Source organism: Babjeviella inositovora (genome assembly GCF_001661335.1).
Source record: "Babjeviella inositovora NRRL Y-12698 unplaced genomic scaffold BABINscaffold_4, whole genome shotgun sequence".
NCBI lineage: Eukaryota > Fungi > Ascomycota > Pichiomycetes > Serinales > Babjeviella > Babjeviella inositovora.
Window position 1 is genome coordinate 234019 of NW_017566841.1, and position 14913 is coordinate 248931.

The 14913-nt window shown below is 49.3% G+C and overlaps 4 protein-coding genes across 4 annotated transcripts; 2 read left to right on the forward strand and 2 right to left on the reverse strand.

The window, feature by feature from the left end:
* Positions 1-1059: 1059 nt before the first annotated feature.
* BABINDRAFT_160834 (DNA-directed RNA polymerase III core subunit) lies at positions 1060-4929 on the forward strand. Its single transcript, XM_019128486.1, has one exon. It carries the CDS (start codon positions 1118-1120, stop codon positions 4577-4579), a length of 3462 nt encoding a protein of 1153 aa, XP_018985899.1. The 5' UTR covers positions 1060-1117; the 3' UTR covers positions 4580-4929.
* A 185-nt stretch (positions 4930-5114) lies between these two features.
* RNR3 (Rnr3p) lies at positions 5115-7682 on the reverse strand (the record flags this gene model as incomplete). Its single annotated transcript, XM_019131700.1, has 1 exon — positions 5115-7682. The coding sequence occupies one exon, from the start codon at positions 7680-7682 to the stop codon at positions 5115-5117; it is 2568 nt and encodes an 855-aa protein (XP_018985900.1).
* A 451-nt stretch (positions 7683-8133) lies between these two features.
* BABINDRAFT_160835 (uncharacterized protein) lies at positions 8134-9373 on the forward strand. The gene has a single exon (XM_019128487.1). The coding sequence runs from the start codon at positions 8364-8366 to the stop codon at positions 9234-9236; it is 873 nt and encodes a 290-aa protein (XP_018985901.1). The 5' UTR covers positions 8134-8363; the 3' UTR covers positions 9237-9373.
* Positions 9372-14856, reverse strand: INT1 (Int1p). The gene has a single exon (XM_019128488.1). It carries the CDS (start codon positions 14729-14731, stop codon positions 9671-9673), a length of 5061 nt encoding a protein of 1686 aa, XP_018985902.1. The 5' UTR covers positions 14732-14856; the 3' UTR covers positions 9372-9670.
* Positions 14857-14913: the final 57 nt, after the last annotated feature.

The following is a 14913-nucleotide window of genomic DNA, read 5'->3' on the forward strand; positions in this document are numbered from 1 at the left end:
AAAATTGTATAACTATTCGTATTTTAATCTAACAAAATATAAACAATGCAATACAATGCTCAATCTATGAGTTTGATATGGAAAAGCAAGGACAGGGAGCAGAGTGCGGTAAACTAGAGCGGAACGGTATACCGGGAAAACTCAGAACTCTTAATCCCTGCTTAAACCATAATATGACCTTAAATATATGATTCGGGTGATATTTTAGTTTCTAAAAATTATGAGTATACGCCACTTTACCAGTCAAATATGTATTGAAGTTCTAAACGGACCAATTGCGTGTAGTACAGTTATTCCAGGGCTTCCGTTATCGGAACGAAGCTCAGCAGGAACTTTATAAAGAACTAAATGGGAAAGAATGATGTATGGTGAAGTATGACGAATAAATTCCGCTGTTAGCGCATCAGAGAAATCCTGTGCGCTGGTACCTCACGTTCAAACACCACGAAACCTTTCCCCAGCAAGTAATTTATTATACAAATGATTTGCACGAATTGATTACTAAATTATCTGCCGAAATTTCTGCTCTGAACCCCCAAAGGATGCTATTACAATACCTCCCGGGGTGTAATGATCTCTTATTAAATATAACGATTAAGCGTATTTTGCATATAGCCATTCTAAGCTCATACTACTAGTATAACTACACCTTATAAGCCACATCAACATTGTGTCCAATCTAAAACTTTGATTATTTAGTCTTAAACCATCTTTGGCATAGTAACTCTGTAGTTTAGTCGATAGTCATCCTATAACGGATAGTCAATACTCACTCAGTCCTCCCTATTAACATCCTGCATATACACCCTTGGTAGCATCAGTACCATTTAATAAACTTAAGAACCTGTGATCCAATGAATCAATTTTACTTTAGTATTCCTCTTTTGTATTTGCGTTAAATTTTAACAATTCATAAACATGAAAGATACACATGATATGCTCCGCCCTTCCTCCCTCTTCCCATTACTAATGAGGACATGAGCCCTGGCATCCTGCGCGAAAAAAAAAATCAAGAAAATCGATCCGTTCTGGTACCACGACGGCTATTTTGGTGCCAAAAACAATTGCAAGTGCACTTTTGGTTAACCCTCGCTACATTCACTTTTGGTCCTACATAATGCCGTCAAAGAGAAAGTCCGAGGACCACCACCATGAGGAAACCGATACCTTCAGCGAGATGTTGAAGCCGGTGTACAAGGGCAAGACGATGACGGATCAGATTAACACAGCGGAGGACAAGTGGAACCTTCTTCCGGCGTTCCTCAAGGTCAAGGGTTTGGTCAAGCAGCATTTGGACTCATTCAACTACCTCATGGATACGGATCTCCGTAAGATCATTGAGGCGAACGAGACCATCCTCAGTGATGTAGACCCCGAGTTCTATCTTAAATACCTTGACATCCGCATTGGACACAAATCTACTTCGCCTCCGGGTACCCGTGAAGTAATCTTACCGCCGCACGAATGCCGCTTGCGTGACCTTACCTATTCCGCGCCTATTTACGTCGATGTGGAGTACACGCGCGGGCGCAAGATCATCATGCACCGGGACCTCGAGATCGGGCGCATGCCCATCATGTTGCGGTCCAACAAGTGTGTGCTTGATGGGCGTACCGAGGAGGAGATGGCGCTTCTCAATGAGTGCCCGTTAGACCCTGGTGGGTACTTCATTGTTAACGGTACCGAGAAGGTCATCTTGGTGCAGGAGCAGTTGTCGAAGAACAGAATCATCGTGGAGGCGGATGAAAAAAAGAACATTGTCCAGGCATCCGTCACATCCTCCACTCACGAACGCAAGTCAAAGACGTATGTCGTCACCAAGAACGATAAGATCTATCTCAAGCACAACTCCATCAGCGAGGAGGTGCCGATTGTGATTGTTTTGAAGGCTGCAGGTATCACCAGCGACTTGGAGATCATGCAATTGGTTTGCGGTGACGATCCCGTCTACCAGGACCTCTTTGTGGTTAATTTTGAGGAAGCTGCGAAGTTGAACGTGTATACCCAGAAGGAAGCCCTCGAGTACATTGGTCTCAAGGTCAAGACCATGAGACGGCTCAATGCTCCACGATTGACAGTCTTGCAGGAGGGTACCGAGGCAGTTGCTACCACCATCATCGCGCACTTGACCGTCTCCGACCTTAACTTCCGTGAGAAAGCGCTCTACATCTCCATGATGACCAGAAGAGTGGTCATGGCTATGCATGACCCCACCATGGTGGATGATAGAGATTACGTCGGAAACAAGCGGTTGGAATTGGCCGGCCAGTTGATGTCCTTATTGTTCGAAGATTTGTTCAAGAAGTTTAACTCCGATTTCAAGGCCAACATCGATAAAATCTTGAAAAAGCCAAACAGGGCGAGCGAGTTTGACGCCTTGTTGAGCATCAACATTCATTCTAACAACATCACCATGGGCTTGAACCGTGCCATCTCCACCGGGAACTGGTCCCTCAAGCGTTTCAAGATGGAGCGTGCCGGTGTCACCCACGTGCTCTCCCGCTTGTCATACATCTCCGCACTCGGAATGATGACACGTATCTCGTCACAGTTCGAAAAATCCCGTAAAGTATCGGGCCCGAGAGCCTTACAGCCGTCGCAGTTCGGGATGTTGTGCACTGCCGACACGCCGGAAGGTGAAGCCTGTGGTTTGGTCAAAAACTTGGCTCTAATGACCCACATCACCACGGATGATGAAGAGGCGCCAGTCAAGAAATTGTGCTTTATCTTGGGTGCTGAGGATATCATGAAACTTGACAGCTCGGCGATCAACGCCAAGGGCACCTTTGGGGTGTATCTTAACGGTACGTTGATCGGGGCGACCCGTTTCCCGGCCAAGTTCGTCACCTCCTTTAGAACCTTGAGAAGGACCGGGAGGGTCAGTGCCTTCATTTCCATCTACACCAACGAGCACCAGTTTGCAGTGCACATCGCTACCGATGGGGGACGAATCTGTCGTCCGTTAATTATCGTCGAGAACGGCGAGTCACGCGTCAAGGCGCAGCACTTGGCGGACTTACTCAATGGCGAGATGAACTTTGATGACTTCCTTGCCGCTGGGTTGGTCGAATATATGGACGTCAACGAGGAGAACGATTCTTTTATCGCGTTATACGAAAAGGATATCTCATCCGTCATCACCCACATGGAAATAGAGCCTTTCACCGTGTTGGGGGCCGTCGCTGGGTTGATTCCGTACCCACATCACAACCAGTCGCCGAGAAACACCTACCAATGTGCGATGGGTAAGCAGGCCATCGGGGCCATCGCCTACAATCAATTCAAGAGAATCGACACGTTGCTCTACTTGATGGTGTACCCCCAGCAGCCGATGGTCAAGACTAAGACCATTGAGTTGATCGACTATGACAAGCTTCCAGCCGGACAGAACGCCACGGTTGCGGTCATGTCATATTCTGGATACGATATCGAAGATGCCTTGGTGCTCAACAAGGCGTCGCTCGACAGAGGGTTCGGGCGATGCCAGGTTTTGAAGAAGAACACCACCGTGTTGAAGAGATACCCGAACCACACCAAGGACATTGTCGCCGGGATGCGCGTCGATGAGAACGGCGACCCGGTCTTTCAGCACCAGTCTTTGGGGCCTGACGGATTGGGTGAGGTCGGGATGAGAGTCGAGACCGGTCAGGTCTATGTGAATAAGCACGTACCTACCAACGCCGGAGAGAGCGTGTTAGGCCAACCGCAGGCCCACCAACCGATTGAGGAGCACAGGGAGACGCCAGTCACCTACAGAGCACCGGAGCCAAGCTATATTGACCAGGTCATGATGTCTGTGTCGGACAACGACCAGGCGTTGATCAAGGTGTTGTTGAGGCAGACCAGAAGACCGGAATTGGGTGACAAGTTCTCCTCTAGACACGGGCAGAAGGGTGTATGTGGTATCATTGTGCAGCAAGAGGATTTGCCTTTCAACGACGACGGTATTTCACCAGATATTATCATGAACCCACACGGTTTCCCGTCCCGTATGACGGTCGGGAAGATGATTGAGTTGATATCCGGGAAGGCCGGGGTGTTGGACGGCTCCTTGCAGTACGGGACCTGTTTCGGTGGGTCCAAGTTGGAGGACATGTCCAAGATCTTAGTCGACAAGGGATTCAGCTATTCAGGGAAGGATATGTTGTACTCCGGGATTACCGGGGAGTGTTTACAGGCGTACATTTTCTTCGGGCCAATCTACTACCAGAAATTGAAGCACATGGTTATGGACAAGATGCATGCGAGAGCCAGAGGACCGAGAGCCGTTTTGACCCGCCAACCGACCGAGGGTAGATCCAGAGATGGTGGGTTGAGATTGGGTGAAATGGAGAGAGACTGTGTGATCGCTTATGGTGCGTCCCAGTTGCTATTGGAGAGATTGATGGTGTCATCAGATGCGTTTGAGGTGGATGTGTGTAACAGCTGTGGCTTGATGGGCTACAACACGTGGTGTACGACGTGTAAGAGCAGCGAACATGTGATCAAGATGACCATTCCGTACGCCGCGAAGCTATTGTTCCAGGAATTGTTAGCGATGAACATTGCGCCGAGATTAAAGCTCGGGGATGTGTTCTAGTGGGCGAAGCCAAAACAACGCCGAGCTTGTACAGTTTCGGTGAATGTTACACTCACATAAGGTAGAGTTTAATGAGGAGAGCTTGGCTATTGGAAGGGGCTCTTTTTGTATATGTATAGTATGAGATATTTACCGTTCCGAAATAACGAACAAACAAAGTGCACGTTTAACTTTCAGAGAATTAGGCAGTCCCTTCCCAGCACTTCCCTGCCCCAATTGACTATCGACAGAACTGAGTCTTAAGGAAAGAACCGTTTGTAGACTTCAGCTGCCATCAGGGGTTATTTTTCCAATAGAAAAATAACAGTGAAGACGCGTGTCATAATTGACGAAAGAACTTCCTTCGGCCGCCTTCGGAATTTCTAGTGAGAAATTTCACTCAAATGCTCGTAGCCCAGAGTTGGCGTCACATCCTTCCATTAGGAAAGGAAATTTATCCAATATAGCTCGCTTGAAACATTACACTACTGAAATTAAGTCATTTGCCTTCCTTTGGCAAAATGTCGCATTATACTATTTACATGCTGTTGCACCTCTATCCAGAACACGAGTCGCAGTTTTTTGGATCGGCAATGTTACACTGAAGAGGAGTTCCATCAAAAATGTCATACTTCTGATCCTCCTCCTCGTGGAGAGGGGCCTCACTCAACCTGTTCGTAGGGGTGTTGCAGTCAAATTCTTCGGACGGAGAGTCCAGCAAGGTTGGGTCCTCATTTGGTTCGCCCTTTGGTTTTTTCAAGCCAGGCTCGCTTGTTACGTACCTTTGATACCGCTTTCTCTTCAACAATCCAGTTTTTCCTTCGAACTTAATGTCGGCGTTCTGGACGCTGATGGTGTACTGGATGGCCTTGGAGGCGGCCTGGGTGCGCAAGTAATACATCCCGGTCTTCAAACCCTTCTTCCAGGCGTAGAAGTGCATGGAGGTCAACTTACTCATTGTAGGCTGTTTCAAGTATAAGCTCATGCTCTGCGACTGGTCGATAAACGGGGCTCGGTCGGCAGCAAGATCAATTATTACCTTCTGTGAAATTTCCCATACCGTTTTGTAGAGCTGCTTCAAGTCATCGGGAATGCTAGGGATGTTTGCAATGGACCCCTCGTGCTTGATGATCAAATTCTTCATATCATCGCTCCAGAGGCCCAAGTCGATCAAGTCCGTCATCAAATACTTGTTAACCACTTGGAACTCACCGCTCAACACACGTCGACTGTAGATGTTGGACGTGATAGGCTCAAAACACTCACTAAATCCCAATATTTGTGACGTAGAGGCCGTGGGCATTGGCGCCACCAAGAGGGAGTTTCGTAAGCCGTACTTTGCCATCTTTCGCTTTAAGACATCCCAGTCGTACATCTTTGACGGGTTTATCTTCCACAAGTCAAACTGGAGCTTTCCCTCGGATGCGGGCGAACCTGCATAGGTATCGTACGCCCCTTTCTCTCTAGCTAGGGCCACTGACTCCTCCACTGCGGCGTGGTAGATTGTCTCAAAGATCTGACGATTCAACATTTTCGCTTCGGAAGAGTCAAACGGGAGCCGCAAATCCATGAAGCAATCAGCCAAGCCTTGCACCCCCACCGCAATCGGGCGATGTCTCTTGTTAGAGCGCTCGGCTTCAGGCGTCGGATACGCCCCTACATCGATCACCTTATCCAAGTTTCGCACCACCACCCGAGCCACCGCATGTAACTTCGCAAAATCATACCACTTCGAGTCGTTGTCTGACTTGATATAAGACGGCAACGCCAAAGAGGCGAGGTTACACACGGCTGTCTCATCCGGGGCGGAGTATTCCACAATCTCGCAGCACAAGTTTGACGACTTGATCGTGCCCAAGTTCTGCTGGTTCGATTTCAAGTTGCAGGCATCCTTGTAGAGCATGAACGGGCCACCAGTTTCGGATTGCGACTCCAAAATGGCGTACCACAAACGCTGGGCCTTGACTGTTTGGTTGGCAAGACCCTGCGCCTCGTACTTCTCATAGAGCGCCACAAACACTTCTCCCACCGCGTCGCTGAGCCCTGGGGCCTCGTCGGGTGAAAACAAAGACCAGTCACCGTTCTGCTCCACCCGCTCCATGAAGAGGTCAGGAATCCACAAGGCGTAGAACAAATCGCGCGCACGCACCTCTTCCTTGCCGTGATTCTTCCGCAAGTCGAGGAACTCAAAGACATCGTTGTGCCATGGCTCAAGGTAGACCGCAAACGCCCCCGGCCGCTTGTTCCCCCCTTGGTCTACATACCGTGCGGTGTTGTTGAACACCCGCAACATGGGCACGAGCCCACTGGAGGTACCATTGGAGCCCGCTATGTATGAGCCCAGGCCTCTAATGTTATGCACATGCATTCCGACACCCCCTGCAGCCTTGGAGATAAGTGCCGATTGATGCAAGGTTCTGTAGATCCCGTCGATAGAATCGTCATTCATGGCTAGTAAAAAGCAGGAGGAGAGGTAAGGGTTCGGCGTTCCTGCGTTAAACAATGTTGGGGAAGCGTGAATAAAGTACTTTTCAGACATGAGGTCGTACGTCTCGATAACTCTGTCAATGTCACCGCCGTGGATACCTAAAGCGACACGCATGAACAAGTACTGCGGCAGCTCCGCAATTACGTTGTCACACTTCAATAAATACGCCCTTTCTAGGGTCTTGTAGCCAAAGTATGAGAGCTGAAAGTCACGCTGCAAGTCGAGTGCCGCGTTAAGGCGTATGCGGTGTGCGTACGCAGTTTTGTAGACCGCAGCATCGATCAATGGTGCCGCTCGCAGCGTTTTGTGGCTTTTATAGTCCCGTAACGCCAATAGATTATCGGTGAAGGATGGGGATCCGAGTCGGGAGTGGAGTCGCAGTACAGTGTATCTGGCAGCCAAGAGAGAGTGGTCAGGGTGGCGGGTCACAAGAGACGCCACCACTTCTGAAGTGAGCTCTATGAGTTCGTGAGGGGCGATAAAGTCAGGCAAGCCATCCTCAACGCGCTTCACAATATAATCGATGTCAATGTAAGCTTCGTTAAGGCCGAAGAGTGAGGTCCGGAGAGACTTACCCAACAATTCACGCTGAAAAGGTTCTTCCCCTGTGGGCTTCTGTATAATCTTGTGAAACATGATATGCGTGTGGTTGCCTCAGAGAGTTTTTTTTCTGGAGTTTATCACAGGGTATCTGTCCTTATCACGGAGACGATGTTATGGTAGAAATTGGCTCAAGAAAAAGGACACTAGATTGTGTGTTGCAGAGATAAAGAACTTTGTAGTTGAAATATCTCGGAGGCAAAAATATGACGTACTATATTAAGTCCCAAAATGGCTAAATTCTTGCTTAATGCAAAATTTTCTTTTTCCTCCTTTCAGACGATCAAAGCAGGTGAAGTTAAAAATTCCAACATCCTGGCACGTCAATTAGATATAAAATAACAGAGAGTCGATAGAACACTTTTTAGGCAATTGTGTGCCTGATTCATCGAGCTAAATTTCACCTCCATCAAGCCTTACCACTAACCATTATGCTGTATCTGAGTAAATACGGATATATTTGAGCTTGTGCTCATACATCCTACCCCTGATCTGCATCGTTCCAATCCTGTATATACAGCAAAAGATACGAAGTCAATGTTCGGGGGATGGAGATGGAAATCTTCTACCAGATTCGACAACGATACTACGAGCCTAATTGTCTCAAATTACGGGAATTGCACCAATGTCACTTTTAAAACTACTGTGTGGTTGCTGAAACTATTTGCTTAAACCTGCTATCCTACCTTTTCCGCACTTTTGGTGGAACCGTCGCCCATGGATTTCTTGAAACACTGTTTTATCGTGCTCTCACTCACCTTCTGCACTCTTTCATCGATACTTGAAGCAAACGATGCAAACTTCCAGAATATTTCACACCAAAAGGACGCATATACTTTGGTCTACTTCTATGCCGAACAGTGCAGGCACTGCAACGCTCTAGATCCGATTTACACCGGGCTTGCTGACTTATTTACCTATGGTGACTCCAAAGTCCAGGTCACCAAAGTCGACGGAAGACAAAACGAAGCACTTCGACGAAAATTTGATGTTATTTCGTTCCCCACTATTAAACTTTTTGAACCTGGTGGGAGAGAAATCGCGGCCTATACTGGGGTCAGGAGGTTGTGGAATATGGCGCAGTGGTTGACTTCTGTGACTGGAGTTCAAGCCATATGGCCTCAAAGCAATGTCGTCAAGTTGAATGATTTAAATTTTGACCGGATTGCCAGCCAAGGCAAGAGCCTTATTGTGGTTTTCATGGCTCCGTGGTTTGATGCGGACTGGGGCATGCCGTATCACTTTTTCGAAACGGCCGCCAGGGAATCTGAGGATGAACATTTGGTGTTTGCCACGGTTGATACCTCTTCTGCTGAGGCAGCAGCGATTATGACAAGGTACCGCATCACCAGGCCATTGACAATATTGTATTTTTTGTCCGGCGAAACCACTGCTATTGACTCTAGCTTCCAATTGGTCGAACCTGACTTGCTTGAGGTGGAGGATATCAAAGCGCTTACATCAGGGCGCATTATTGGAAGAAAGGTCACGATAGAAGAGATATTTTTTGAAGGTGAATTGTATTTTTATGACGATAGCGGTTTGGATGACGATCTGGACGAGGAGTTCAAGAGGATGAGAGAACTTTAAGTCACTGCCGAAGATACTGTATAGGCCAATACATTAGAAATGGGCGCCAATAGATAAATCAACAGAGACCACTGTTCCCAAATGTTATATATCAATATCATCGCAGGGATATCGTAATATAATAAATTGAAAATAACGGCTAGTAAACTGGTAGATGACAGCTATCTAATATTTAGCATTACTCACATAAACAGAACACGGATTGGCCGTTCTAAATCATCAGCCTACGCAACAACCCATTTGATGGAAGGAGTGGATGACCTCCACGATAACTGAAACAATATGCCAATAGCTTACTAGATCAGGTGTAATGAGATAAATAAATTGTCCTGAGCGTATGGCATAATTCTTCCACCACCCGCCTAAACAAGCGAACTCAGCCTATACAACATAAAAACGCGCTTGCATACATTACCACTCCTGCGACAGAGTAACTACTCTGGTTTCTGGTCCTGCTGCATCAATTTGACCCAGCTCTGGCGACGGAACAAGTTCTTGGACACAATCTTCTCTAGCACACCCGTCCACTCACGCCACTCCTCGGGATTGTCAGCCCCGAAGTCGATGACCTCGCCGTTGTTGAACTTCAACTTGAAGCAGTTATCGACTAATAACATGTCACTGAAGTTTCTAACGGTCGTGGTGTCCACGTTAGCCTTGCCGACCCACACCACGTCAAGGGCCTTCTGCAAGTTGATCTTGGCGCGCGGCTTCTTCGACTTCTCGTTAAGCGCAATCAACTCAGTGCCCGAAAGTTTGAAGTAGCGGCGCTTCCATGAGTCACAGTCACCGCCTTCCTGATACAAGTACCCCTCGTGTCTGATATCCACGCCCTCTTTGACAAAGCGGAGACTCTCTATGGCGTCTTTGATGCTGCTGGGGAGCACCTCCGATGGGGATGACCGCGGAAGATACAACATCTTCACTTCAAGCTGGCCGATGCGGTACGGCTCACGGCAAAGATTCTCACCCGACATAGGGTTCTTGATGGTTTCCCACTCGTTGAAACATGTGATGTCAAAAGTGGATACCTTACCCGTGACCTTCTTCTCGTATTGCTCGAAGTCGATGTAGCAGCGTGCAAAGGAACCATCGGTCGCAATCTTCTCGAGCCATGGGTCGTGCACTTTCTTTTCCACGAGCTTCGTCACTATCATCGTGTCCTTGCCTCCCATCATGCGACTCAAGCGGTGCTTCAGCTTGACCTGGACGGTCTCCTTAACTTCCACTAACGGCAGGCGGAATTTTTCGTACCTGGCCTTTAACGTGAGGATGAATTCCAAGTTGTCGCCTACTACGAGCTCAAACTCCTGGCCCACCGCTGACTGTGCCCCAAGCTTATACTCCGGCGTTTTTATGCAGTGGATTCCGTTGTCGAGCACGACGGAGAACGTTCCATCGTGCTTCGCAATCTCCGGTAACTGGAGGTTCTTCAAGCCTTCAATGCGGAAGAAGAGGCGGCCGCGCTCCACGTTCTCACTACCCTCACTTGCCTGGGGTTCAACAGCGGCTCCACTTGCCTTGGCTTCCTGCGCGACAATCTCCTGAGGTTCCGTACCTAAAACTTCGATGTGGCTCCTGGCAGTCTTGCGTCTCTCTTCTGTACTAACAGAGGCGTCTGAAGTTTCATTCATCGTATTATCGTTCAAGGTATCGTGGAACGGTTGAGCACTGATCCACGGGTTGGCTTTCTTCTGGGGACCGTGGTTGTCGAGGCTTGGGCTTTTAAGACCGAGGGCTGGCCCGCGGAATGGATTGTTTGATTTGATGGCCAGTGGGATGCTGAAATGGTCGGTCACGGGCGACGGAAGATCCAGAAACTCCTTGTAGATATCCATATCCGTGCCAGTGCTGACCACTCGTTCCTTCGGCATGGGCTTATCAAGAATCCCTCTGCTTTCCTTCTGCGAAAGCCGAAGTGACGGCGCAGACACTTCCTGGTTGCCACGATTCCAGATGCTTTCAAACTCTGTGTCAAAGTCGAAGTTCCATTCGTTGGGGAACACCTCCTGTTTCGGCTTCGACGGCGAACGGGCAAGCTCGCTGGCGATGTGTGGATAGAGCATACTGCTGTTAGCGATGATATCGCCGTACGAGTAATCCATGGAGGTGTCATCAACATAAGAAGCACAGTGTTCATCGTATGTCACGTTCGGGGCTCGTTTCACGGAAATATGGCGGTTCATCTCGCTATCTTTATACTTGACATACTCGTCGGTGGTGAATTGCTTCTTGGACTCCAAGATCCGCTTCACGTCTTCGGAGTTCATACTTGGCAAAGTTTTCATCCCGGAACCGCGAACCGTCATGCCGCCCTCCCGGTATGGTGAAAACGGTTTCCAGGGCGAGCCTTTGATTTTGAGTGGGGTGGTGTGTCGTGGCGGTACAATCACCGAGCGCCGAACAGCGGAAGAGGTCCGTCTGACCTTTCTGGATGAAATATACGACGAATCCAGCTCCACCAGGCGCTCGGACTTGCTCCAGGTGCGCATCTGGGAGCCCCAGTCCGAATCAAGCGAGATATCCGGGAGCACCGCCCCGCGCGGAAGCACTGAGATAAAGGTGTCCATTGCCAGATCGTATTCCTGTTTCAGCAACACTCGGGAGCGCCGCACGAGGTTGACCTCCTTGGGAGCGGTAAGTGGCTGGAGCTTTGTTGGAACAACCACATTGAGGTTCTTGAAGCGCGGAGCTGCGGCAGGAATCGGATTGGACCGCCAGATGGAGAGGAAGTCGGTGTCTACAGCAGGACCTAAGGGGCGGAGCGAGTCGCTCTTCGCCCTTGTGGTGACCTCTTCTGAATCCTCGCCACTCAGAAAGTGTAACTTCGAAAGTTCGTTAAAGTCATCGACGGAGGTGTTTCCGGATGGAAGGATTGTTGAGGCTGAAGCCGGGGCCAAGGCTTTGCCAGGGGCCAAAGCGGAAATGGAGGCATCTGAGACGGGGATGGCAGAAGTGGAAGTATCTGGGACAGAAATGACAGAAATGGAAACCACAGAGGCTGTGGAAACGTCATATGAGTCCTCCGTCTCAGGGTGATGCAACACTGATTGAGCGGAAGAGTCAAACTCCGAGGTTAGCATCGAGTCGTACACCGGATTGGTAACTTCTTCATTGTCTTCCTGATCCGCGTCGTGGGAATCTGGGAATAACATACCGGAAACATCACGGGCGGGCACCGAAGCCTCGGGCAAAGGCACGGATGGCGGAATGGAAGACGACAAAAAGGGGAGAACCGACGGAGAAGCCCTGGATGGAGACGAGACAGATGGGGAAGCAAGGGAAGGCGGTGGAATAGATGGAGGTCTAGATGGAGCAGACGGCACAACCGACGGAATACCTGACTGCGGCCAGCTCTTCGGGAAGCCAATGACAATCGCGTGTTTCTTAGGACCCAGGACATCCCTACTATCATCATTCAGGTGACTCTTCACGGCCTTCTTCTGGAGGACTGGGGCCGGAACCTTGTTGTTTTTGGTTTGTTCGAAACTGGCAAGTTTCTCCTTGAAAGACTTGATCTCTGGCCCCTGTGAAATAGGAGAGTTGGTCGCCGTCGGGCGTTCTGGGCTCAACGTTCTGTAGATTTCCGGAGGAGGGGAGAGACTGTGGTAGTCTTCGGGGCTCAGCTCCCGGACATACTCGAACGAGTCTTGAAACTCCTCAGACCCAGAAACGGATGGGTTCTCGTACACCCTGCCAAAATCGAAGGACGTGTCAATATTCTCGGGCGAAATGCCTTTATTGTTGTCCTTCAACACCACGGGTTTGCTCAAGAAAACGTTGTTCTTAGTGATGAGTACACGCTCCAGTTCCTTCAACGACTGCACAGACGACATGGATGAGGCCCGGGAAGTTCCAGAGGTGATCCGCTGAAACATCTTTGGCGGAACGGAGGATGCAGCAGATTCAAAATTCAATAACAGGTCGGGAACTGACCCCTCTTCCTTCTCGAGGTGCCTAGCAAGGTCCAATTGGGATTCTGACCTAAACTTCAAATCCTTCTTCATACCGTCGAGCAAGAGATCGTTGTAATAGCTCTTGGCCACGCGCGGCGAAGGAGGGCCGCGGTCCGGGCTTAAGCCACGGATATTGTTTTCCAGCAAGTCGTTGAAGCTGCCTCCGACATTGGAAACCTGCAAGGCACTCAACTTGTCCTCCAAAGTCATTACAGATTTCATTTTTATGACCTCCTCTGCCACATCGTATTCCTGTTTGGGGGTAGATTGGAACGCATACTCTGCCCGTTTGGCAACGTTATTTTCATCATTTTCATGCTTGATAAAATCGTTTTCACGCTTGATAAAGTCGCTGTTACCACTTTCCTGTTTGATAAAGTCTTGCTTGAACAAAAAGTTATCCTCCTCCTGTTTGATCAGCTCGTCGTCAGACTCGGATTTGACCTGTAATAGGGCCTGTGAAACGTCACATGCATCTGGTAAGGAAGACTTTCTGACCGGTAACGGAGGAGGAGAGCCCATATCGGTGTTCTCGGTAACGTCACCAATTTCATTGGTGTAGTCGAAATCTAGTTCGGGGTGGTGGACATGGTTCCAAGCCGGCGATGTAATGGGATTTTCCCGCTCGATTAAGCGTAACTGAGCGTCTAAATCCTCGTGTCTGAATGCTTCGGAGTCGTGTATAAAGGCCTCAGAGCCAGAGTCAGACCGGGTGGTTTCGTAGTGCTCGTACTCCATCACCTCAGGTGGGGACTGTTCGAACACAACGGATTTCTTGGACGGTGAAAACGATATGGAGGATTTGAGAATGGACTTGGACGGCGAGCGCGACGGTGACTTATCCGCGAGGGTCTCAGACGAATCCGCCGAGGTTGCTTCTTCATACGACGAAGGGTCTATCGAGATTGGCTCACCGAACGGAGGGTCTGCTGGCTCACCTTCCAGGTCGGAAAGCTTTGGGCTTGCGGCAAGCTCGGAATGGACTGACACAGAGGGAAGCAATTTGGAAGCTTCAGAAGATACCTTAGAAGTACCCGGAAGTGGCTCTGAGATGTCGGGACGTGGCCCGGACGGCTTTCTCTCAGGGCTGCGGGCTGGAATGCGCTCAGGGCCCTGGGAAGAAAGGTCGTCGTCTTCGAGCCGCGAGGAAGCGCGGTTGGGGCTGCGGGGCGGAATACAGTCGAGGGTTCCTGGATGTAATACCGTGTTGGCGTTTAAAACCAACGCCCGTGGACCACGGACCGCGGAATTCAGGCGCGAGAGCCTCTCACTGGGTTCATTGCCCGTTTTGACGTAGAAGATGCTTTCACTATCGAAGGCGGGCTTGGGTTTGGTGAACTGCAAAGGCTGAACCTCGCGGCTGTTGTTGCACTCATCTGAATCCGAGGCCTGGCTGTCAAGCAAGTTAAAGTTGTGGAGGTTATTGTTAGGGCTATCCAGGTGTATCTCGCGGAGAAGCAAGTCCACAGACTCATTCTCGTGTTTGAAGATGTTGGAAATGCTGCCGTGGCTCTCCGCCTTGACCATAACGGAGGACATAACTTGGAGGTATTAGCTTGTATCTGAGCTACGATAACAAGGTTATTGACTTTGGTATTGGCAGTGTCTTGGCGTGTAGGGTTGATAGTGTCTTGGCGTACTTATAGCAAAGGATTGTCTTTTGTATAACAAAGTCGTCTTAAGGCTAGAAATACCTGATCTTTAGCTCAACGTGAATCTCA

Bases quoted from the DNA above. Each gene is read 5' to 3' on its own strand.
- BABINDRAFT_160834 (XM_019128486.1), top strand. From the start codon at position 1,118: ATGCCGTCAAAGAGAAAGTCCGAGGACCACCACCATGAGGAAACCGAT.
- BABINDRAFT_160835 (XM_019128487.1), top strand. From the start codon at position 8,364: ATGGATTTCTTGAAACACTGTTTTATCGTGCTCTCACTCACCTTCTGC.
- INT1 (XM_019128488.1), bottom strand. From the start codon at position 14,731: ATGTCCTCCGTTATGGTCAAGGCGGAGAGCCACGGCAGCATTTCCAAC.